The sequence below is a fragment of the Oncorhynchus kisutch genome, linkage group LG11, assembly GCF_002021735.2.
Source record: "Oncorhynchus kisutch isolate 150728-3 linkage group LG11, Okis_V2, whole genome shotgun sequence".
Classification (NCBI taxonomy): Eukaryota; Metazoa; Chordata; class Actinopteri; order Salmoniformes; family Salmonidae; genus Oncorhynchus; species Oncorhynchus kisutch.
Window position 1 is genome coordinate 56,850,012 of NC_034184.2, and position 27,009 is coordinate 56,877,020.

At 42.9% G+C, this 27,009-nt stretch overlaps 1 protein-coding gene across 2 annotated transcripts in view; it reads left to right on the forward strand.

The window, feature by feature from the left end:
* sugct (succinyl-CoA:glutarate-CoA transferase) overlaps positions 1–27,009 on the forward strand; it is a 171,773-nt gene that overhangs the window by 42,160 nt on the left and 102,604 nt on the right. For both annotated transcript variants that reach the window (XM_020468321.2, XM_020468324.2), the window contains exons 9-12: positions 4,019–4,114; positions 19,755–19,826; positions 20,013–20,110; positions 23,382–23,484. In XM_020468321.2, coding sequence (XP_020323910.1) covers positions 4,019–4,114; positions 19,755–19,826; positions 20,013–20,110; positions 23,382–23,484 — 369 coding nt within the window. The remainder of the gene's footprint in view (positions 1–4,018; positions 4,115–19,754; positions 19,827–20,012; positions 20,111–23,381; positions 23,485–27,009) is intronic.

Here is a 27,009-nt window from a genome sequence, read left to right on the forward strand (position 1 = left end):
CCTTTCCTCATCTGGACTGACCACCGTAATCTAGAGTACATTCGGGCAGCGAGGAGACTGAACCCTCGTCAGGCAAGGTGGGCCATGTTTTTCACCCGATTTAGGTTTACCATCTCCTATAGACCAGGCTCCCAGAACACTAAGGCAGACGCACTGTCCCGACTATATGATACAGAGGAGCGGGCCATTGACCCTGCGCCCATCCTCCCGGCTTCTTGTCTAGTGGCACCTGTAAGGTGGGAGGTGGACGCAGACATTGAGCGAGCATCGCGTGTTGAGCCCACTCCTCCACAGTGTCCAGCGGGACGGGTGTATGTTCCGCTGGAGGTTAGAGACAGGTTAATTTGGTGGGCTCACACATCCCCCTCCTCTGGTCACCCGGGGATTGGGAGGACGGTGCGATGTCTTAGTGGGAAGTACTGGTGGCCCACTTTAGCCAAGGACGTGAGGGTTTATGTGTCCTCCTGCTCAGTGTGCGCTCAGTGCAAGGCTCCTAGGCACCTGCCCAGAGGGAAGTTACAACCCCTTCCCGTTCCACAGCGGCCTTGGTCACACCTGTCGGTTGACTTCTTGACCGATCTGCCACCGTCACAGGGCAACACCACGATCCTGGTCGTTATGGATCGGTTTTCTAAGTCCTGTCGTCTCCTCCCTTTGCCCGGTCTCCCTACGGCCCTACAGACGGCGGAGGCCCTGTTTACTCACGTATTGTTTCTGATCGGGGTCCCCAGTTCACGTCCAGGGTGTGGAAGGCGTTCATGGAACGTTTGGGGGTCTCGGTCAGCCTGAGTAATGGGCAGGTGGAAAGAGTGAACCAGGATGTGGGTAGGTTTCTGCGGTCGTATTGCCAGGACCGGCCATGGGAGTGGGCGAAGTACATCCCCTGGGCGGAGATGGCCCAGAACTCACTCCCCCACTCCTCTACGAACCTGTCGCCCTTCCAATGTGTGTTGGGCTATCAGCCGGTCCTGGTACCATGGCATTAGAGCCAGACCGAGGCTCCTGCGGTGGACGATTGGGTGAAACGCTCAAGGGAAACCTGGGAGGCCGCCCACGGGTACCTTAAACGGGCCGAAGGGCGGCAGAAGGCCAGTGCCGACCGCCATCGCAGCGAGGCCCCGGTGTACACACCGGGGGACCGGGTCTGGCTCTCGACCCGAAACTTGCCCCTCCACCTGCCCTGCCGGAAGCTGGGTCCGCGGTTTGTGGGGCCATTCAAAGTCCTGAGGAGAATAAACGAGGTGTGTTATAGGTTACAGCTCCCCCCGTATTACCGTATTAACCCCTCGTTTCATGTGTCTCTCCTCAGGCCGGTGGTGGCTGGTCCGCTTCAAGAAGATGAGGTGCGGGAGGTCCCTCCGCCCCCCCTGGACATCGGGGGGGCGCCGGCATATGCAGTTCGGTCCATACTGGACTCGAGGCGTCGGGTGGGGGGTCTTCAGTACCTCGTGGACTGGGAGGGGTACGGTCCGGAGGAGAGATGCTGGGTGCCGGTGGAGGACGTACTGGATCCACCTATGCTAAGGGAGTTTCACCGCCTCCATCCGGATCGCCCTGCGCCTCGTCCTCCGGGTCGTCCTCGAGGCCGGCGTCGTCGCGCTGCGGGAGCCGCTCGGGCGGCGCTCGGCGTCGCCGGTCTACTAGCCGCTACCGATCCCTTTTTCTTTTTCTGGTTGTTTTGTCTGTGTTCCTTTTTACACCTGGTTTTCAATTGCTTTGATTTCTGTTGGTATATAGGGCACCTGTTACCTGCCGTAATTCGTGCAGGATTAGACTTGTGTGTATTGCGCTCGAGTGTATTTGATGTTTGTTGTTTTTTCGCTATTACGCACGTGTATGTAAAGTGTCGGAACTGTGTTTGTTCCTCCGTGAGTATTCGAGAGCGTAGTTTTGGGATTTTTTTCTGTGCCGTTTGTATTGGTGGACTATATTATTAAAACACGCTTCTCAGACATCCCTGCTCTCCTGCGCCTGACTCCTACACCTCTCACCAAGATGCATGTTATCACATTACCACTGTTTGTCACAATATCAAGTTGTTCTTTAAAAATCAGAAACAAATCCTTTTGAAATAACATCTGTTAATACTCTGAGGTTAATGTAAGGATGAGCCTTTTACAATCGTGGTTTGGAATAAAGACACGCACATTAAATGTGTAACCATGATTGCAGGATTGGCTTTTTGAGTGCAAACAGTTCTCATGATATGGAGATGTCAGTGCCAAGGCAATGCAGCCTACAATCTGCTCACAATAGGGATATTTAATTATAAGAAACATTTGAACACACATCTGAGCATATTCTTAAGGTTACAGAATCGAGACTTTATTTGATATTGTTCTCCAACCATGTTTTGATTTCTATGGATGGATGCATCAAATAATCCAACTCTATGATTTAAGTAGGAACATGTCATGCAGGATGCTGAACTATGTGGATGCAATGTGAGCAGAGGGACAGTTGGCTCTGGAAGAGCTCTTGTGCGATCTCCCTGACAGGCCTAAGTGGCTGCGAGAGTGACTGCTGTTCTGGGACCACATTTCTGTTTCAGCCAGTGAGGGTGAACTCTTTATGGCTTACACTTTGTGGGACAATTACAGGACTTGAACCACACCAGCGGATAGTGGAATCGGACCAAAATTGGAACCAGTGGAGGACTAAGACTGACCTATCAGAATGGAGCGCAGGCACAGGGAGGGACACAAGCTCAGCTTTTTAAAGGCTTGTTTCTATTTGTCCTCATTGCCTTGACTTCAGTAATTGACTCCCTTGTAGACCATTTTTTAAATTTGGTATCGTCATCATGGCCGCCTTGTGGTTTCTGTCAGGGAAATTCATACCCTTCCAATCTAAATTAGGATAGCTCCTGGCAGGCAAGTAGCTCAAATAAATACGAGTTAGAATGAATAGCTTAGAGAAGTCGAAAATTAACAGAGCTGAAGTCATGGCTGTCTGAAAAGCATACAGTAATTTATTCTTCTGCCAAAAAGCAACAGTGTGGAGCAAATTATAGGCATTGGAATTGCTACTTGGTTCTTGTCCTGTGGAGTAGTCTTTCGGTACTTGGCATGAATGACCACCCCCCATCCGAACGAAGTCCCGACACAAGACACAGTATAAAGAATGACTTGAGACATTCTTAAATAGAAGTTGGGATTGAATTGTAATGCAATGCTATTCATATGGCATCCACTATTGTCATAATCAATCTTGCTATTATTACCAATTTACACAGATGTTTACACACTTTCAGGTGCGATTGTTTAACTTTGTTGAGAGTCCGTTAAAGAACAAACTATAGAAGTCAAGAAGTTGACCGGTGTTATTTAAACACGAAGAGAGACAGTATGTTCCAAAATTGTGCAAACAGTGGACAATTACCTGAATGTAGAAGCTGTTGGAGATGGATAGGCCCGACTCATGGCTGTGTGCCAGGCCAGGCTTGCTGTGGAAGTTGGAATGGGGCTTAGAGGAAGAATGCAGATGCTGTGTGTAGACCCTCCATCCCATTTCTGATATTAAATCATCACTACAGGGCTTTGATCTTGGCAAACTCGCCGAATGTTCCTTTAAACATTTGCGTCAACAGCTTCTAAAAGCATCAGTGTTTACATAGCTAAATATTGTCTCAGCTGCAGAGCCTCTCAAATGAGGTTTCATCTGGGCATTGTCAACTCACCCCGGGAGTCTGCCATTGACACAACAGGAGATACTGAAATACTACTCTTAGTGCTTAAAACCTTCAAAATGTCTAATATATATCAGCTGACAATAGACAGTTGCTATTTAGTGAATGATAAATCGAAAAGGAAAAGTAGAGGTGAAGCATGTTGCAAGACGTGGTAGAGCTGTTGCTTGTTTTCACAACAAAGTGCTGTGAAGGTTTGAGTTAACTGGACTCACTAAGCAGCGGGGTATAATGAGCTTGCTGACAGGTCATAGATTTCAAGCTCGGATCTCACTGTGCCCTTCTCTCGCTCTCTCTCTCTCTCGCTCTCTCTCTCTCTCTCTCTCTCAGGTGGCTTGTCTCACACACATTGCTGCAAATTACCTCAATGCTGGGAAGGAAGCCAGGAGATGGGGAACAGCCCATGAGAGCATCGTTCCATATCAGGTGCAGTGCAACTAGCGTGCTTTCCACTTAACCAGGTTTCCTTCATTTATACCCTTCAGTCTGATACAGTAGCGTTACCTGTGTCTTTGAGACCGGTGGCTTAATCGGTTGCAAAGGTTTCCAATATGCATAGAAAATGGATATGTATGGCCTCGTGACACAATGGTAAAATGTCAACGCAACTGGATACACCCGTCATTTTTGACAGGTTATAATTGATACGGCAGCGCTACAGTACCAAGCAAAAGAGTGTTGAAACGATTGCTAACTAACTGTAAACAATTTTAGCTAGCTAGCTAAGCATCTTAGCTAATTGTGAGGCTAAATAATTCACTTATTTAGCATTAATTAGCCACTGCAAATATCAGTGCTAGCGCGACGGTGTCTCCTAAACTTACATTTTTTAACGTTCTATGAGGTCTCCACTTTCCAAGCACATTAGATACTGGAGGACCGGTCTTGGTCTCAGGCCAAAATGTTAACAATTAATATTCAGAGGTAAAATCAGAATGTGCAGAATCATTTTTTCACATTTCTACAATTTCAATTATTTGATACCTACCGTAGAAGAACGTTTTAATTGCATAATTGTTGAATTTGATAACCCCTCAGTAAAAATTGCTCAGTAGTTTGGCTGGGAGAAAGTGCTTATGAGGAGATTTGAAGAATGAGCATGAAGAATGATTTACAGTAGATTCTGTTATTGAAGTAGATCATGTGGTTAGGAACCCAACCGAAGTTTATGATGTGTCATGCCACTAAACCAGACTGCCCCCAAGCTGGTTTCAACTGTCACTCTCATTACTTTTCAGTAAAGCAGAGGGCCCTTCTCAATCCACATTTTCGTTATTGTGCACTGCAATAATATCCGTTTTGGATTTGTTTGAAAGCAATGTTAACTGTGGCAATGTTAACTGTGGCAATGTGGCTCAGGTAGTTCAACAACATCACACTTTGAACATTGTACTAACTTGTGTTTCTCCTTCCACTTAAACCGATTCATTCTTCACCACTTAGTGCATTCATTAATCTGTTCCTGTTTGGACCCTGTTCATGCGACCATCATTCATACCAAATTAAATGTATTGGTCACATACACGTGTTTAGCAGATGTTATTGCATGTGTAGCGAATTGCTTGTGTTTCTACCTCCAACAATGCAGTAATATCTAACAATTTAACAACAATACACGCAAGTCTAAAGTAAAGGAATGGAATTAAGAATATATACAGTTGAAGTCAGAAGTTTACATACACTGAAGTTGGAGTCATTAAAATTAGTTTTTCAACCACTCCACAAATTTCTTGTTAACAGACTATAGCTTTGGCAAGTCGGTTAGGACATCTACTTTGTGCATGACACAAGTAATTTTTCCAACAATTGTTTACAGACAGATTATTTCACTTATAATTCACTGTATCACAATTCCAGTGGGTCAGAAGTTTACATACACTAAGTTGACTGTGCCTTGGAAAATTCCAGAAAATGATGTCATGGCTTTAGAAGCTTCTGATGGGTTAATTGACATTATGTAAGTCAATTGGAGGTGTACCTGTGTATGTATTTCAAGGCCTACCTTCAAACTCAATGCCTCTTTGCTTGACATCATGGGAAAATCAAAAGAAATCAGCCAAGACCTCAGAAATGTTTTTTTAGACCTCCACAAGTCTGGTTCATCCTTGGGAGTAATGTCCAAACTCCTGAAGGTACCACGTTCATCTGTACAAAGAATAGTACGCAAGCATAAACACCACGGGACCACGCAGCTGTCATACCGCTCAGGAAGGAGACGTGTTCTGTCTCCTAGAGATGAACGTCCTTTGGTGCAAAAATTGCTATTCAATCCCAGAACAACAGCAAAGGACCTTGTGAAGATGCTGGAGGAAACGGGTACAAAAGTATCTATCCACAGTAAAATGAGTCTTATATCAACATAACCTGAAAGGTCGCTCAGCAAGGAAGAAGCACCTGCTCCAAAACTGCCATACAAAGCCAGACTACGGTTTGCAACTGCACATTGCGACAAAGATCGTAATTTTTTGAGAAATGTCCTCTGGTCTGATGAAATAAAAATAGAACTGTTTCACCATAATGACCATCGTTATGTTTGGAGGAAAAAGGTGGATGCTTGCAAGCCGAAGAACACCATCACAACCGTGAAGCACGGGGGTGGCAGCATCATGTTGTGGGGGTGCTTTGCTGCAGGGAGGACTGGTGCACACAAAATAGATGGCATCATGAGGATGGAAAATTACGTGGATATATTGAAGCAACATCTCAAGACATCAGTCAGGAAGTTAAATGGTTAAATTGGTCGCAAATGGTTCTTCCAAATGGACAATGACCCCAAGCATACTTCCAAAGTTGTTTCAAAATGGCTTAAGCACAACAAAGTCAAGGTATTGGAGTTGCCATCACAAAGCCCTGACCTCAATCCTATAGAAAATGTGTGAGCAGAACTGAAAAAGAGTGTGAGAGCAAGGAGGCCTACAAACCTGACTCAGTTACACCAGCTCTGTCAGGAGGATTGGGCCAGAACTTATTGTGGGAAGCTACCCGAAACGTTTGACCCAAGTTAAACAATTTAAAGGCAATGCCAAATACTAATTGAGGTAAGTAAACTCCTGACAACCTGGGAATGTGATGAAAGAAATAAAAGCTGAAATAAATAATTCTCTCTACTATTATTCTGACATTTCACATTCTTAAAATAAAGTGGTGATCCTAACTGACCTAAAACAAGGATTTTTTTACTAGGATTAAATGTCAGGAATTGTGAAAAACTGAATTTAAATGTATGTAAACCTCTGACTTCAACTGTAAATATTTGTTTGAGCATTGTCATAGACTAAGATACAGTACATACATATGAGATGTGTAATGCAAAATATGTAAACATTATTAAAGTGGCTAGTGTTCCATTATTTAAGTGGCCAGTGATTTCAATCCATGTATAGGGCAGCAGCCTCGAATGTGCTAGTGATGGCTATTTAACAGTCTGATGGCCTTGAGATAGAAGCTGTTTTTCAGTCTCTCGGTCCCAGCTTTGATGCACCTGTACTGACCTGGCCTTCTGGATGATAGCTGGGTGAACAGGCAGTGGCTCGGGTGGTTGTTGCCCTTGATGATCTTTTTGGCCTTCTTGTGACTTCAGATGCTGTAGGTGACCTGAAGGGCAGGTAGTTTCCCCATGTGATGCGTTGGGAAGACCGCACCACCCTCTGGAGAGCCCTGCGGTTGCGGGCGGTGCAGTTGCCGTACCAGGCGGTGATACAGCCCGACAGGATGCTCTCAATTGTGCATCTGTAGAAGTTTGAGGGTTTTAGGTGACAAGCCAAAATTCTTCAGCCTCCTGAGGTTGAAGAGGCGCTGTTGCGCCTTCTTCACCACTCTGTGGGTGGACCATTTCAGTTTGGCAGTGATGTGTACGCCAAGGAATCTTTCCACCTTCTCCACTGCGGTCCTGTCTATGTACACTACTCCAAAAAATAAAGGGAACACTTAAACAACACAATGTAACTCCAAGTCAATCACACTTCTGTGAAATCAAACTGTCCACTTAGGAAGCAACACTGATTGACAATAAACTTCCCATGCTGTTGTGCAAATGGAACAACAGGTGGAAATTATAGGCAATTAGCAAGACACCCCCAATAAAGGAGTGGTTCTACAGGTGGGGACCACAGACCACTTCTCAGTTCCTATGCTTCCTGGCTGATGTTTTGGTCACTTTTGAATGCTGGCGGTGCGTTTGGCGGTGGCTCAGTCATGGTGTGGGGTGGCATTTCTTTGGGGGGCCGCACAGCCCTCCATGTGCTCGCCAGACGTAGCCTGACTGCCATTAGGTACCGAGATGAGATTCTCAGACCCCGTGTGAGACCATATGCTGGTGAGGTTGGCCCTGGGTTCCTCCTAATGCAAGACAATGCTAGACCTCATGTGGCTGGAGTGTGTCAGCAGTTCCTGCAAGAGGAAGGCATTGATGCTATGGACTGGCCCACCCGTTCCCCAGACCTGAATCCAATTGAGCACATCTGGGACATCATGTCTCGCTCCATCCACCAACGCCACATTGCACCACAGACTATCCAGGAGTTGGCTGATGCTTTAGTCCAGGTCTGGGAGGAGATCCCTCAGGAGACCATCCGCCACCTCATCAGGAGCATTCCCAGGCATTGTAGGGAGGTCATACAGGCACGCGGAGGCCACACACACTACTGAGCCTCATTTTGACTTGTTTTAAGGACATTACATCAAAGCTGGATCAGCCTGTAGTGTGGATTTCCACTTAAATTTTGAGTGTGACCTCCAGCTGGTCTGCGCATGCTCTGAGGACACTGCTAGGGATGTCGTATGGGCCTGCAGCCTTACGAGGGTTTACATGCTTAAATGACTTGCTCACGTCGGCCACGGAGAAGAAGGCCACGTTGATGGCAATGTGTGTTAAGCTTGTCCGGAAGCAAGACGTCAGTGTCCACGACGTGGCTGGTTTTCCCTTTATAGTCCATGATTGACCCTACCATATACGTCTCGTGTCTGAGCCGTTGAATTGTGACTCCACTTTGTCTCTATACTGTTTGATTGCCTTACGGAGGGAATAACTACATTTGTTTGTATTCTGACATATTCCCAGTCAACTTGCCATGGTTAAATGCGGTGGTTCGCGATTTCAGTTTTATTCGAATGCTGCCATCGATCCACGTTTTCTGTTTAGGGTAGGCTTTAATAATCACAGAGGTTACAAGATCTCCTATTCACTTCCAGATAAACTCAGTCACCATATCAGTGTATTCGTCAATGTTATTCTCGTAGGCTACCCGGAACATATCCCAGTCCGTGTGATCAAAACAATCTTGAAGTGTGGATTCCAATTGGTCAGGTATAATTTATCTACAGTGAGCTCCAAAAGTATTGGGACAGTGACAAATATGTTGTTGTTTTTGCTCTGTTGTTTTTGCTTGAGCACATCTGGGACATCATGTCTCGCTCCATCCACCAACGCCACATTGCACCACAGATTTTTGATCCATTCAGACCAGGCTTACTGCTTGAACTTTCATACCTACATTAAATTGAGACATGTATACCTCTAGTAATACCACTTTGTTTTTGGGTTTGTTTTCTTTCAAATACTGAAATAGCAACCTCATATGGGAGTAATTGTATTTACCTCCCCAGGTTGTTCTTAACAGTGCATTTTGTCTTATTTATACAATCCAATATTTGTCACATCTATTGTGCTAAACATTCCATGCACTTACTTAAACGTTAATATGAAGTGGCAAACGCTTGGCCTTGCAGGCTCAGCAGTAGTTTTAGAGTCTGTTGGCAGCATGTGCTGGTTTGCTAACCCACTGAATGCAAAGTTACGTGCCAAGCAGTGATGAATTGGGTCCCATTTTACAGTCTTTGGTATGACTTGGCCAGGGATCAAACTCCCAACCTTCTGATCTCATGACAGACACTAACCACACGGCCACTGAGTTGGTACTGATAAAGGCCCACTCATTAATTTGAGAAACAACAAAATGGCAGACTCGGCACTTGATTAGTATTAGTACACTATTAGGTCTACCTCCTACTATTACTTGTTTTGATGTTTGATTCTCATACAAAACTACACATGAAAGAAGAAGCTTCACCACCCTATTTTGATATTGGCCTTATTTATTTTCTATTCATATTTCACCTTTATTTTAGCAGGGCAATGCTCATTGAGACCAAAGTCGCACCTAGTCTTTTTGTCTCACTAAATCAAGATGCGTTATTTGTTTTGTTGCACTAGAAAACAGCCCCACAACCTCTTGAGTCCATTTGAAATGCATTTGAATGGGTTCAAGAGGGAGCTTGGCCTTGGTTCAGGTTGCTTGCAGGGGAAGCTTGAGTGAGCTCTCATACTGCTCTTTTTATTAAGCAAAGACACTGGGAGGAACAGCGCACTCCATTTTGATCTCAATAAAGTTTTTTTTTACACTGCACCTCATAAAGATTTATGCAGAGGAGGTAGATGCTAGAGGTAGATGCGTCATGTAAAAAACAATTGAACTTTGAGGATAGATTTCAATCACAAAATATTAGTGTGAATTACTTTTGTCCTTGCATTATTTTTGTGGGAAAAAATTGCTATTTTGCTTGAGGTGTAGATTTTCCCCTGATTTCCTGTACTTAGCCATTACTGTACCTACAATTTGGATTACATTTAGAATGGGGGCAATAAATAGGTGTTTTGTTCCTCATCCAAATCAATGTTGTCATTTTTATTATACATTGAGCTGAGCGGCTATTTATATTATTCTGTCCCATCTGCTTTTTGAGCAATCTGGGTTACACTGTGTGTTGTTTAAGTGGTAGAGTGTCCCTGTCAAAAGTTTGGACACACCTACTCATTCAAGGGGTTTTCTTTATTTTTACTATTTTCTACATTGTAGAATAATAGTGAAGACATAAAAAATGTGAAATAAGACATTTGGAATCATGTAGTAACCCCAAAATTATATTTTATATTTGAGATTCTTCAAAGTAGCCACCCTTTGCCTTGATGACAGCTTTGCACACTTAGCATTCTCTCAACCAGCGTCACCTGGAATGCTTATCCAACAGTCTTGAAGGAGTTCCCACATATGGTGAGCACTTGTTGGCTGCCTTTCCTTCACTCTGCGGTCCAACTTATCCCAAACCATCTCAATTGGGTTGAGGTCAGGTGATTGTGGAGGTCAGGTGATTGTGGAGGCCAGGTCACCTGATGCAGCACTCTCCTTCAAATAGCCAATACGCAGCCTGGAGGTGTGTTGGGTCATTGTCCTGTTGAAAAACAAATTATAGTCCCACTAAGAGCAAACCAGATGGGATGGCGTATTGCTGTGGTAGCTGTGCTGGTTAAGTATGCCTTGAATTCTAAGAAAATCACAGACATTGTCACCAGCAAAGCAACCCCCACACCATCACACCTCCTCCATGCTCCACAGTGGGAACCACACATGTAGGGGTCATCTGTTCACCTTACTCTGTGTCTCACAAAGACACAGCGGTTTGAATCAAAAATCTCACATTTGGAATCATCAGACAAAAGGACAGATTTCCACTGGTCTAATGTCAACTGCTCGTGTTTCTTTACCCAAGCAAGTCTCTTCTTCTTATTGGTGTTCGTTAGTAGTGGGTTCTTTGCAGCAATTCAACCATCAAGGCCTGATTTCATGCAGCCTCCTCTGAACAGTTTATGTTGAGATGTGTCTGTTACTTAAACTCTGAAGCATTTTTTTGAGCTTCAATTTCTGAGGCTGGTAACTCAAATTAACTTATCCTTTGCAACAGAGGTAACTCTGGATCTTCCTTTCCTGTGGCGGTACTCATGAGAGCCAGTTTCATCATAGCGCTTGATGGTTTTTGCGACTGCACTTGAAGAAACGTTCAAAGTTCTTGAAATGTTTCCGGATTGACGGACCTTCATGTCTTAAAGGAATGATGGATTGTAATTTCTCTTTGCTTATTTGAGCTGTTCTTGCTAAAATATGGACTTGGTATTTTACCAAATAGGTCTATCTTCTGTATACCACCCCAACCTGTCACAATACAACTGATTGTCTCAAACGCATTAAGAATGAATGAAATTTCACAAATTAACTTTTAACAAGGCACACCTGTTAATTGACATGCATTCCAGGTGACTACCTCATGAAGCTGGTTGAGAGAATTCCCGAGAGAATGGCAAAAGTTTGCAAAGCTGTCATCAAGTCAAAGGGTGGCTTCTTTGAAGAATCTCAAATATATTTTGATTTGTTTAATAACTTTTTGGTTACTCCATGATTACATATGTGTTATTTCATAGTTTTGATGTCTTCACTATAATTCTACAATGTAGAAAATAGTAAAAAGAAAAGAAAACCCAATCATTTGACTGGCATTGCATAATGTTTTTATAATGACTGATATGTTGGAGATGCGTCAATGGATTCATATAAATGTCTTCCAGCCTGGCCAGTTCAGTTTTGATTTCTGTTTCTTTTGGTTTCCTTTTTGCTGTTGTGATTACTCTTGGGGAGATTAACTGCAGATAGATGGGCGGAGAATTGGTGCAAACCTTGCCACTTGTCTGGTAAATTTTTCTGGATTTTGAGCCTTTAGTGGTAATACATGTATTCCGGCACTATAGGTCAGGTCTTGCCCAAACACAGCAAATAATCAGTGTTTCTTTTTGAAACATATCTCATGTGTTTGACTGTGTCCATGTATGAGAGCAAAGCAATATTGTCAAGTACTGTAGGAAGGAATGATATTTTATCCATGTAGAATTTTTTTTACTGCATTTTCAGACTAAACTGATTAATAAATCCACTTAATCTTGTCATGAAAAATATATATTTATCTGCTTGTAACAGACCAGTTGGTTGTAATATGCTTATATGAGGTCTCCTCAACTAGAACACCCATTTACAAACCGAAAAGGACGTTGTGCCAAATTAAGTCAGCCGTATATTGTATTATGGCACAAGAGGGATCATGCGGTTTGTTTTAATTCTGGTATTGGAGTTTGATTAAGTGCCTGGGCCCACAAAATAAGGCATATCTGTGGACGGAAAGATTTTTGGTTTATCAGAAAATGAATCATGTGGGTTTTCCCATCTGACATTTACATGTAATTCGATAGCTGTGTTTTACTCGCCGCAAGTAGGCCTACTGTGGGAATGCCCATAATTTATATTTTTCCTATAACCGTTTGGTCTCTGTAATGGGATAGAATAATAAAAGAGGGAAAATATATATCAATGTGGTGTGTTAGTGTGTGGGAATATGCATGACTGTTGTGATTCTGTATGTTTAAATGAGTAAATTTTATGGATTTGTTTCCGTGTACGTATTTTCAAATGCTTCTGTGCATGTCTTACATGCATATATTGCCAGTTTGAGAATTGATTTGAACTATATTATTTTCTCTGAATGTCAGTGTTGATATGCAGTACATGTTTAGTTTATGTCCCCGCACATCTGTTTTTAGTAGGAGGGAGAATGTACATTCATTGGTTTGGGTCTTATTGTGTGAACATGATATTAAGGCCAGTATCTTTGGTCTAATGAGTGGCCCTTGTAGCGGCTCTCCCTAAGTGTACACTCTACCCACAATGCCATTCTCTCTTGGGCCTGGGATGAAACCGTGGCTTTGGTTTGGATTATGGTTGGGCTGTGTTATGTGCAGTGTGGCCAGTTCCGGTCCACACATGAGAGGGGATGCGGCCTGCTTAACAGGGTATCCGGTTTTTAGGATCAAGGAGACGGGTTCTCCTCTTGTTTTTAACTCTTTGCCCCGTAGCTGTGTGTAGCATTGACTAGTGACTTTTATGGAGGAGGAGGAGAGACATTAAACTCGTTCCACAGAAGTGGGATACTTCAGAAGGACCTTCATAGGAAACAGTTTCTGCAGACTTCTCTTTCATCTGGTGCTCTTTGTCTGCACACAGTTCACAATCTGATGTAAAGTGATGACCTCTTCTGCTTTACTTCCGTATTCAGTCCCATACTGTTATGAATTGGCTTCAAGATTTTATCATGATTATAGTTTTGATTTGCATCTTAACCCAGATAATTCATGCAGTGGATGATTTGACAGTCCATTGTTGTACTAGTGAAAACAGAATATTGTCAAATTTGATTACATTGTAAGTGGCAGGCTGTTGCAGATATTGTCCTGGAAAAACCTTGTATCTAAATTTTCAATTCATTACAATAATGTGTCATGACTCTAATGCCAATCAAAGTAATTTAGGTCTTACATAGAGGTTTCACATATCGTCAGCATCCTGGAAAAACCTATTTTCCAAAACTTTTTCAGGTGTAGAGAACTGTAAAACAAATTTGGCCCCAGCCTTTGCCATGAGTCATTTGAGAAGATGACCTGGAAGTAAAGCAAGCAGGGTGATGTTCCCAAGCCTTGTGGCCTTCTTGTCCCAGCTCAGCTCCAAACCTTAATGGTTAGATACTGTTACCTCCATATCTAGTCACAGCTGCCATAGTCTCTCAGTTTCAAATAACCAGACTACTACACTCACTGATGCCTCAGGGATTAAAAAAAGAATAAGCGTAGACTCTTGAATTACCTCTTTTTTTTTTTACTTAACGTACCTCAACGTAAGTTGTTGGAACAACTTTGTATCTCAGTCGACCGACTTTGTATCGCAGTCGAACAACTTTATCTCGTTTGAATAACTTCTTACTTAGTCCCTCAAAGGAGATACTAAGTTGTTCAAACAAGATACTAAGTCGTTTGAACAACTTATTATCTCATTTGAACGACTTAATTTGTATTTTGTCTAATAGGCCTCATTTGCAGCTTGTCAGACCGTGTAATGGTTGCTACAGCCTTTTAATTTGTAGAGCACATTTCCCACACTCCATGCACATGTGAAGCTTGTTGGTGCTTGCTTCTTTGCACAAATCATTTGGCCGCTGCAGTTTGAGTTTATTTATTCCTTTGTATTTATGAAAATAAATTAGTACTGGCCTTTTATTATTTACAATTTACTTAAGATGTTTTAGCTTAATTGATTTATATTATGGTGTTAGTATTCCAATATTTTTTTTAAATATATATTACAGTAGCCTATGTATTGCATACGTAAAACCTCTAATACATTTGAAGTCCTTCAAAATAGAAACTACATATCCTAATGTTAGAAAGTGGAATATAAATTAGATTTAGATACTGTGGGTGGGGTAGGCTAAATAATTACAAACTAATAGGCTTAATTAAAATAATGTTGATAAAGGAAATGAAAAATCCTAGACAAAGCATTCCCAGAGCTTGTTACTGAGCGGTACCAGAGCACAATTGGAATGGGAGAGAAGGCCAACACCATTTTTTTTTATCTGCTCAAATTATTCTCAATTATATGCTCCTGGCATACAAAATAAGCCCTGCTTTAGGCTATCAAATAACTGTCCCTGAAAATTCATATCAATGGATGGAATCAGTAAATTAATGGCTGAAACTATCATTACGTGGTTTGACAAGCTGCAAAACAAATGAGACCTAATTTGACAAAAATAACAATTAAGTCGTTCAAACGAGATACTAAGTCATTCGAATGAGATAATACCAAGAGTCTAGTTCATTTTTTTTGGGGGGGGGGTGCTTGGGCTTCAGGTTACTTAGCAAAATTCACAACATCAAACACTCAGGTAATTGAATGTTTCACCTATATATGATGTAGCATGGGGATTATGGGACTGGAGGATTATTTTGTGTTATGGCCCATTCAGAGGGATAATACATTTTGTCAAGGAAACTAGTTGTTGGAATGTGAAAGGTTGTCCAGGTTTGAAATTGAGTTCATATTCCATATTTTTTCTTTTTTTCTTATTTTTTTAAATTAAATATTTCAAAATTCATTATTATCATGAAAACCAAACTATTTGGCTGTTCTGTGAGTGAAGTGAGCTTAGCCTATTGTCCAATGAGCCAGCCACGGAAACTGACGACTCCATTTTAACACTGTTGTTCCTCGCTTCATGCCAGCATGTGAGGTGCCCTGGTGGGAGGACAATCGAGGGAACTTGCATTAGGTCAGAGAGGCATCAAACTGGGCCTGTCTGTCTACAAAGCTGTCTGAGTCTAAAGTGTTCCAGAGCAGTTTAAAGGGCGATTGTCTGGGCCCAGTGGGAAACTGGTTTGTCTCCCCTCTCTTTTCTGCCACAGTCCTCCACCATCGCTCCCCTTCCTTAATTTGAAATAATTTGATCTGATGGCTAAAAGTTTGTCAAAACAAAATCTCATTAACCACTGTCTGTGCACTTTGTTCCCTAGTACCCTTTGTGCCACTGGCTGGCAAGGAAGATGAGCTACAAAAATGTGGGGGCTAAAAGGGGATAGCAACATGAATCAAAGCTTTGTTTTAAGGTGTATCACCCCAGACAAACAATGAAGCATGTCTTGATTTACTCCAGAGTGAGGGAGGGTTGAAAAAACTTGAGGGGTTGCCGGGTGGTTGCAAGGTTATGCCTTTTAAAGCACTCCCCGTCGAGACAGCACTGTCAACAAATGCAAGACAGAAAGCGCGAAGTTGATGAATGGGAATTGTTTCTTGAAGTAGTGTATGGGAATTGGGAAAGAAACTACTGGATCTCCACCGAACTCTCAAGGACGTTTCAGTTCAAGGGTCAGAGGTTCCTTGTTGTCATCTGTTGTTTTGTCTTCCATACCTGTTACCATATCATTGTCTCTGTGATTTAGCGAACCAAGTAATGTCCAGATCAGTAGCCTGATTGGTTCCCCCGAGAACATCTGGATGGTGAACTCATGGTCTCTTGCTCTGGATCTGTACGGAACTTTTAGAGGGGTTACTAAAACTTAAAGGGGTGTTCCACTCAAAATACAACATAACTATATAACTAAACGAGAGAAAAAATGAATTCAACATGTAAAGTGTTGGCTCCATGTTTCAGTAGTTGAAATAAAAGATACCAGAAATGTTCCATATGCACAAAAGGCATATTTCCCTAAAATGTTGTGCACAAATTAGTTTACATCCCTGTTAGTGAGTATTTCTTCTTTGCTAAAATAATCCATCCACCTGGCAGGTGTGGCATATCAAGAAGCTGATTAAACAGCATGATCATTACACAGGTGCACCTTGTGCTGGGGACAATAAAATGCCACTAGAATGTGCATTTTTGTCACCTAACACAATGCCACAGATGTCTTACGTTTTGAGGGAGCCTACAATTGGCTGCTGACTGCAGGAATGTCCACCAGAGCTGTTGACAGAGAATTGAATGTTCAGCAGCATAAACATTTCCCTTTACTGAAACTGAGGGACCTAGCCCGAACCATGAAAAACAATCCCAGACCATTATTTCTCCTCCACCTAACTTTACAGTTGCGCTGTACATAGGGGTAGGTAGTGTTCTCCTGGCACCCGCCAAACCAAAATTTGTCCGATGGACTGCCAGATGGTGAAGTGTGATTCATCACTCAAGAGAAGGTTTTTCCACTGCTCCTGACGAACAGTTCTTGTGCTGACTTTGCTTCCAGAGGCACTTTGGAACTCAGTGAGTGCTGCAACCGAGGACAAACAATTTTTACGCACTTCAACACTCAACGGTCCCATTCTGTGAGCTTGTGTGGCCTACCACTTCGCGGCTGAGCGGTTGTTCCTCCTAGACGTTTCCACTTCACAATAACTGCACTTAAAAAAAAAAACTATTATCTTTTTTATTTAACCTTTATTTAGCTAGGGAAGTCAGTTAAGAACAAATTCTTATTTACAATGGCAGCCTACTGGGGAACAGTGAGTTAATTGCCTTGTTCAGGGGAAGAACGACAGATTTTTACCTTGTCAGCTCGGGGAGTCGATCCAGCAACCTTTTGGTTACTGGCCTAACGCTCTAACCACTAGGCTACTTGCCGCCCCACTTACAGTTGACTGGGGCAGCTCTAGCAGGGCAGAAATTTGATAAGGCCATTCTAATGCCAATGTTTGCATAGCTGTATGCTCGATTTTTATACACCTGTCAGCAACGGGTGTGGCTGAAATAGCGAAATCCACTAATTTGAAGGGGTCTCCACATACTTTCTTGTATATACTGTGATTTCGAAAGGTATTCAGACCCTTGACTTTTTCCACATTTTGTTACGTTACAGCCTTATTCTAAAATGGATTAAATAAATTAACATCCTCAGCAATCTACACACAATTCCCCAGAAAGAAAAAGCATCAACAGGGTTTTTAGAATTGTTTTGCAAATGTATAAATATGAAAAACAGATACCTTATTTACATAAGTATTCAGACCCTTTGCTATGAGACTTGAATTGACCTCAGGTGCATCCTGTTTCCATTGATCATCCTTGATGTTTCTACAACTTGGAAGAGTGGCCAGACGGAAGCCACTCCTCAGTAAAAGGCACATGCCAGCCCAATTGGAGTTTGCCAAAAGGCGCCTTAAACTCTCAGACCATGAGAGACAAGTTTCTCTGGTCGATTGAAACCAAGATTTAACTCTTTGGCCTGAATGCCAAGCGTCACTTCTGGAGGAAACCTGGCACCATCCCTACGTTGAAGCATGGTGGTGGCAGCATCATGCTGTGGGGATGTTTTTCATTGACTGGGACTGAACATCTCTGGAGAGACCTGAAAATAGCTGAAAACGCTCCCCATCCAACCTGACAGAGCTTGAGAGGTTCTGCAGAGAAGAATGGGAGAAACTCCCCAGGTATAGCTGTGTCAAGCTTGTAGCATCATAACCAAGAACACTTGATACCAAAGGTGCTTCAAAAAAGTACTGAGTAAAGGGTCTGAATACTTATGGAAATGTGATATTTCAGTTTTTATTTATTTATAAATTAGCAAAAATGTTAACCCAAATTATGGGTTATTATGTGTAGATTGATGAGGGGAAGGAAACTATTTAATAAGGCTTTAACCTAAGAAAATGTGGATAAAGTCAATGGGTCTGAATACTTTTCGAAGGCATTGTGTCTTATAGATATATACGCTACCATTCAAAAGTTTGGGATCACTGAGAAATGTCCTTGTTTTTATAACATCAAATTGATCAGAAATACAGTGTAGACTTTAATGTTGTAAATGGCTATTTTAGTTGGAAACGGCAGATTTTCTTTATTTTTATGGAATATCTACATATGCTTACAGAGGCCCATTATCAGCAACCATCAGTGTTCAAATGGAACGTTGTGTTAGTTAATCCAAGTTGATCATTTTAAAAGGCTAATTGATCATTAGAAAACCCTTTTGCAATTATGTTAGCACAACTGAAAACTTGTGCTGATTTAAAGAAGCAATAAAACTGACCTTCTTTAGACATGTTGAGTATCTGGACCATCAGCATTTGTGGGTTCGATTACAGGCCCAAAATGGCCAAAAACAAAGACCTTTCTTCTGAAACTCGTCAGTCTATTCTTGTTCTGAGAAATGAAGGCTATCCCATGTGAGAAATTGTCAAGAAACTGAAGATCTCCTACAACGCTGTGTACTACTCCCTTCACAGAACAGTGCAAACTGACTCTAACCAGATTAGAAAGAGTGTGAGGCCCCGGCACAACTGAGCAAGAGGACAAGCACATTAGGGTGGGTAGTTTAATAGACCGACACCTCACAAGTCCTCAACTGGCAGCTTCATTAAATAGTACCCGCAAAACACCAGTCTCAACGTCAACAGTGAAGTGGCGACTCTGGGATGCTGGCCTTCTAGGCATGATGGTCTGTCGTTTCTCTTTGCTTATTTGAGCTGTTCTTGCCATAATATGGACTTGGTCTTTTAACAAATAGGGCTGTCTTCTGTATTCCCCCCCATCTTGTCACAAAACAACTGATTGGCTCAAACGCATTAAGAAGAAAAGACAATTCCACAAATTAACTTTTAACAAGGCACACCTGTTTAATTGAAATCATTCCAGGTCACTACCTCATGAAGCTGGTTGAGAGAATGCCAAGAGTGTGCAAAGATGTCATCAAGGCAAAGGGTGGCCATTTTGAAGAATCTCAAATATAAAATACATTTTGGTTTGTTTATCACTCTTTTTTTTTTGTTACTACATGATTACATATATGTGTTATTTCATAGTTTGTCTTCACTATTCTACAATGTAATTTTTTTTTTAAATAATGAAAAGCCTTGAATCTTGTTTTCAGGGTTTCAGAACCAAAGATGGATTCCTGGTTGTGGCTGCGGGCAACGACAAGCAGTTTATCAAAGTGTGCAAAGTAAGTAGCATGACCCTTCATGCATTATCAAACAGCATAAAATAAATAATCTATAATCTATAATTTTAGTTCATCTTTTCTGTCGAAATTTGCTATTAGGGTTAGTATTTCACAGTGCTACTAGTATCACTGAACTGTCACCCAGAATCCCTTCCAAGTGACTTAGTATAGACTTTGTGTTTCCAGATGCTAGGCCTGAATCATCTGTCTGACGAGCCCAAGTACAAAAGCAACACACTCAGAGTGCAGCATCGCCAAGAGCTGCTTCACATCCTCTCCCAGAGGTAAAGCCTCCTTCTTCACAGTAAACAACGTTTTTTTTTATTTTATCGGACTTATGGCAATTATTACTTTTTTTTTTTTGCTAGAGGCCTTCCTCATCTATATTCATGTGTTGTTTGGTAAGTCTGCAAGTTCTCAGTTTGGCCAGAGAGCCTGTAACGGATGTGGCGTAGAGAAAAGGCAACAGGACACAGAGACCACTCACACAGATGTTTTCATCTGCCCTCCCTTCTAGTTGCTTTGTCATGAAAAGCACTCGTTGGGCTCCAGGCCCGGTCGGCTGTTTCCTCTCTAAGGGGTCAAGGGGCGTGATGGGATCGGAGGCATTTAACAATGGGACGTTATCTAACACCACCGGAGGAGGGTGACTCGTTACATGACACTGACCGTGTCCGAAATCTGGCTTGTCTACTACTTGTTTAAACTGCATACTGTGTACTCATTTGACTGCATACTATGTAGAATGTACTGTTAAGTAATAACTAATGAAGTAAGCAACAAATAACATTCTAGTCTCATGCTACTTAGAATGTGTCAGCTAAGGCACAATTGTGTTGATTCCCGCCAATCGTTAATTTTGGTACAAGTGCATCCCCAGAGCTGATTGTCAGCTGTGGTCAGACACACATGGGTCTCAAAATACAATTCTAATTGTACTGGATCAAAAGCAGAAATGAGTATGACATCCTGGCATTTAAAGCATGCACATTTTTTTCAATTTCACTTACTATAAAAAAACAAAAAATGCGAAAATGGCTGCTATTTAGAACGCTAGTATGGGTATTCGGACATGACCTTATCGGATAGCAGTGTCAAATCAAATTCTATTTGTCACATACACATGGTTAGCAGATGTTAATGCGAGTGTAGCGAATATATATGGAGTAGTGATGGTACAGAACGGCATAGGCAAGATGCAGTAGATTGTATAGAGTACGGTATATACATACGAGATGAGTAATGTAGGGTATGTAAACATTATATTAAGTGGCATTGTTTAAAGTGGCTAGTGATACTTTTTTACACACGTTTTTCCATTATTAAAGTGGCTGGAATTGAGTCAGTATGATGGCAGCAGCCACTCAAATGTTAGTGGTGGCTGTTTAACAGTCTGATGGCCTTGAGATAGAAGCTGTTTTTCAGTCTCTCGGTCCCTGCTTTGATGCACCTGTACTGACCTCACCTTCTGGATGATAGCGGGGTGAACAGGCAGTGGCTTGGGTGGTTGTTGTCCTTGATGATCTTCATGGCCTTCCTGTGACATCGTGTGGTGTAGGTGTCCTGGAGGGCAGGTAGTTTGCCCCCGGTGATGCGTTGTGCAGACCTCACTACCCTCTGGAGAGTCTTACGGTTGTGGGCGGAGCAGTTGCCATACCAGGCGGTGATACAGCCCGACAGGATGCTCTCGATTGTGCATCTGTAAAAGTTTGTGAGTGCTTTTGCTGACAAGCCGAATTTCATCAGCCTCCTGAGGTTGAAGAGGTGCTGCTGTGCCTTCTTCACCACTCTGTCTGTGTGGGTTGACCAATTCAGTTTGTCCGTGATGTGTACGCCAAGGAACTTAACTTACTACCCTCTCCACTACTGTCCCGTCGATGTGGATGGGGGGGTGCTCCTCTGCTGTTTCCTGAAGTCCACGATCATCTCCTTTGCTTTGTTGACGTTGAGTGTGAGATTACATTCCTGACACCACACTCCGAGGGCCCTCACCACCTCCCTGTAGGCCGTCTTGTCGTTGTTGGTAATCAAGCCTACCACTGTTGTCGTCTGCAAACTTGATGATTGAGTTGGAGGCGTGCATGGCCACGCAGTCGTGGGTGAACAGGGAGTACAGGAGAGGGCTCAGAACGCACCCTTGTGGGGCCCCAGTGTTGAGGATCAGCGGGGTGGAGATGTTGTTACCTACCCTCACCACCTGGGGGTGGCCCGTCAGGACGTCCAGTACCCAGTTGCACAGGGCGGGGTCGAGACCCAGGTTATCGAGCTTGATGATGAGTTTGGAGGGTGCTATGGTGTTAAATGCTGAGCTGTAGTCAATGAACAGCATTGTCACATAGGTATTCCTCTTGTCCAGATGGGTTTGTGCAGTGTGGTTGTGATTGCGTCGTCTGTGGACCTATTTGCGTGGTAAGCAAATTGGAGTGGGTCTAGGGTGTCAGATAGGGTGGAGGTGATATGGTCCTTGACTAGTCTCTCAAAGCACTGCATGATGACGGAAGTGAGTGCTACGGGGCGGTAGTTATTTAGCTCAGTTACCTTAGCTTTCTTGGGAACAGGAGCAATGGTGGCCCTCTTGAAGCATGTGGGGACAACAGACTGGGATAAGGATTGATTGAATATGTCCGTAAACACACCAGCCAGCTGGTTTGCGCATAGCTGGGGATGCCACCTGGGCCTGCATCCTTGCGAGGGTTAACATGTTTAAATGTTTTAGTCACATCGGCTGCAGTAAAGGAGAGTTCACAGGTATTGGTAGCGGGCCGTGTCAGTGGCACTGTATTGTCCTCAAAGCGAGCAAAGAAGTTGTTTTAGTCTGTCTGGGAGCAAGACGTCTTGGTCCGCGACGGGGCTGGTTTTCTTTTTGGAGTCTGTGAGCCGTTGAATTGTGACTCTACTTTGTCTCTATACTGACGCATAGCTTGTTTGATTGCCTTGCGGAGGGAATAGCTACACTGTTTGTGTTCGGTCATGTTTCCGGACTCCTTGCCCTGGTTAAAAGCAGTGGTTCTCGCTTTCAGTTTTGCGCGAATGCTGCCATCAATCCACGGTTTCTGGTTTGGGAATGTTTTTAATAGTTGCTGTGGGTAGGACATCGCTGATGCACTTGCTAATAGACTCGCTCACCGAATCAGCGTATTCCGTCATTGACGCAGTGCGTATTTGTTTTGGGGTGCGTATTTTTCTTTCTGGCTTCATAAAAGGCAAATCAGGCAAGTGTTTCTTTATCCCGAAGTCCATGTGTGTAGGCGAGTATGCACGCCTGTGTGTGTGGTGAGTGTACAACTGCTGGGGATTGTGGGTGAAGAGAGAGCAAGTGCGAGAGAGAGTGCCTCACTCTTGCCATCTTAGGATATTCTGCGATCGAGGGCAAGGCAGGAAGCTGAGTGCAGGGTCTACATATGACCCCATACACTTGCTGGAGTTGTTGTGTCTCTGGAACAGCTCCGGCTGTGGCCTCCGACTCCTCGTCCCCTGCTGTAATTTTGAAAGCTTCACTTTGCGGTCTCTTCAAACCACAACCCCCCCCCTTTCTTCTTCCTCCCCGGCTCCCAGGTTCTTGGAAGAGTTGACAGGCGAGTGGCTGAGGAGGTTTGAGGGGACAGGCGTGCCCTGCGGCCCCATCAACAACATCCAGCAGGTGTTCTCCGAACCACAGGTCAGTCCCCACAGTGCTTTGGCTCACACGGCCTCCGAGTCAGTTTCATCTGAGACTCACCCCCTCCTCTTTGTTATTTTAATTTTATTAAATGTTAATCAATACAGGTAAGTGAATTAAGAACAGATATATTTTTTTGCAATGATGACCTGTCAGGAGGCGAGCACAGCAGGTAGGGCAGGGTCTTACAGTTGATCTCTGTAATGACCATGGGTCGCGGGTTCCAAATTCTTCTATTGATGTACACAAATAGCTATTGATTGGAAAAGCGAGGACATCATTCTCATATTGAGATTAGGTAGGTGCCAGAGGGAGTTGTGAAAATGAACAACCACTTGCTTGCTGCTTAATATCTCGTTATCACCACAGCTCCTCAACCTGGTGTTTGTTATTATGAGAGATCTTCAAAATAGTTACCCCCGACATCTTTAAATGGATCTCTATGCTAAATGAGGGTGGGCAAAAAATAAGTGATTGAAAGAGATTACTGCGGACAGTGTTTCTATGATGACAGAAAAACATATATTTGATCTGTCACAGACATTAATTAAAAGCTTAAATGCTTAAAAGAGTGTAGAAAACTAATGACAAACAAGGTATTATTGTGGATCTTCTGTCCAGGCTGTCATTGTAAATGTAACATTTGTTCTTAATTGACTTGCCTGGTTAAATAAAGGTTACCAAAATATATACACACTACCCTTTGGGGTCACTTAGAATTTTCTTTTGTTGTCCATTTTTAAAATAACATCAAATTGATCAGAAATACAGTGTAGACATTGTTAATGTTATAAATGACTATTGTAGCTAGGCAATATATATTTTTTATGGAATATCTACGTAGGCGTACCATTAACAGCAACCATCACTCCTGTGTTCCAATGGCACGTTGTGTTAGCTAATCCAAGTTTATAATTTTCAATGGCTAATTGATCATTAGAAAACCTTTTTACAATTATGTTAGCACAGTTGAAAACTGTTGTGCTGGTTTAAATAAGCAATGAAACTGGCCGCCTTTAGACTAGTTGAGTATCTGGAGCATCATCATTTGTGGGTTCGATTACAGGCTCAAAATGGCCAGAAACAAAGACCTTTCTTCTGAAACTCATCAGTCTATTCTTGTTCTGAGAAATGGCTATTCCATGCAAGAAATTGTCATCAAACTGAAGCTCTCGTACAAACGCTGTGTACTACTCCCTTCACAGAACAGCGCAAACGGACTCTAACCAGAATAGAAAGAGTGGGAGGCCCCGGTGCACAACTGAGCAAGAGGACAATACATGAGTGTCTATTTTGAGAAAGAAGACGCCTCACAAGTCCTCAACTGGCAGCTACATTAAATAGCACCTGCAAAACACCAGTCTCAACGTCAACAGTGAAGAGGCGGCTCCGGGAGGCTGGCCTTCTAGGCAGAGTTGCAAAGAAAAAGCCATCTCAGACTAGCCAATCAAAAGAAAATATAAAGATGGGCAGAAGAACACAGAGATATGGCTTTTGCTTTGCAACAAAAGACTCCACTATGCAAGTAACCATTTCGGGTTTGTTCGTAAATTCAGTCTGGCCATCTACTCCGATTTCAGTCTGAGCATGCTAGAGCTCAGAATAACTGACATATTTACTAACGCTCAAACCCCATTGAATATGGCCAGTGTCAGTAAACTTAGGCAAAAAAGCGTAATTAAATTGTTGCCAGCAGCACAGTTACAGTCACCTACGCTCTGGATAACATGAGAACAGCCAAACCAGCTCTGCTAGGGCCAACAAAATGGTCAGAGTGTCATTATGTGTCTGGAAATAGCTAGCAAGCTAGCCAATGTTAGCCAGTTAGCTTGGATGCTTGACTGCCGCTGTGAGGTCAGAATGTTCAGATCAACCCTACTCATAGGCCAGAGCGTCCAGTGTGCGCTCTGAACGCAAAATTCTCTGAATTTACGAACTGACAGTCTGACAACACAGTCGCAGTCACCATTGCTCTGGATAACATAACAGCCTAACCAGCTCTGCTAGGGTGAGTAATGTTCAGCGAGCTGTTCTCTCATTTGTGCCTGCTGTTTGTACATAACGCTCAGAACAACCCTTACAGAGATGGGTGGGGCTAACGTTTAAGAGGTTGTGAATGATGCTGAATGGGTGTAGACGAAGAAGGGCTCTCCAGTAGTAGTACCAAAACTTTCAAACATTTTCTCAGTAGTGAGTTTACAAGATCAACTTTCAAAGCAGTATTTACTTTCAAATTGTTACTCAGTTGTAGTGTGTGAAATACCAATTTGTAGCTCTACTTTTATACCCCCCAAAAAATTTCATTTGTAATTTTGCTACATAACACCGATTTGAGCAGCTCGGTCACACATAGTACCAGTCAAAACTTTGGACACACCTAGTCATTTAAGGTTTTTTTATTTTTACTATTTTCTACATTGTAGAATTATAATGAAGACATCAACTTTGAAATAAGACATATGGAATCATGTAGTAACCAAAAAAGTGTTAAACAAATCTAAATATATTTTAGATTCTTCAAAGTAGTCACCCTTTGTCTTGATGACTGCTTTGCACACTCTTGGAATTCTCTCGGCATTCTCTCAACCTGCTTCATGAGGTAGTCACCTGGAATGCATTTCAATTCAATTGTTACCTAACCTTACCACCTGGGGTCAGCCCGTCAGGAAGTCCAGGATCCAGTTACAGAGGGAGGTGTTTAGTCCCAGGGTCCTTAGCTTGGTGATGAGCTTTGAGGGCACTATGGTGTTGAACGCTTAACTGTAGTCAATGAATAGCATTCTCACATATGTGTTCATTTTGTACAGGTGGGAAAGGGCAGTGTAGAGTGCAGTAGAGATTGCATCATCTGTGGATCTGTTGGTGCAGTATGCAAATTGTAGTGGGTCTAGGGTTTCTCGGATAATGGTGTTGATGTGAGCCATGACCAGCCTTACACTAGCATTGGAGCCGGTGTAGTACGATTCGATCTTAGTCCTGTATTGACGCGTTGCCTGTTTGATGGTTCATCAGAGGGCATAGCGGGATTCCTGCTCCTTGAAAGCGACAGCTCTACCCTTTAGCTCAGTGCGAATTTTGCCTGTAATCCGTGGCTTCTGGTTGGGGAATGTGTACAGTCACTTTGGGGACTACGTCCTCAATGCTCTTATTGGTTAAGCCAGTCACTGATGTGGTGTACTCCTCAATGCTATCGGAAGAATCCCGGAACATATTCCAGTCTGTGCTAGCAACACAGTCCTGTAGTTTTGCATCTGCTTCATCTGACCACTTTTTTATAGACTTAGTCACTGTTGCTTTCTGCTTGAATTTTTGCTTGTGAGCACGAATCAGGAGGATAGAATGATGGTCAGATTTGCCAAATGGATGGCGAGGGAGAGCTTTGTATGCGTCTCTGTGTGTGGAGTAAAGGTGGTCTAGAATTATTTTCTCTCTGGTTGCACATTTAACATGCTGATAGAAATTTGGTAAAACTGATTTAAGTTTCCCTGCATTAAAGTCCCCGACCACTAGGAGCGCTGCCTCTGG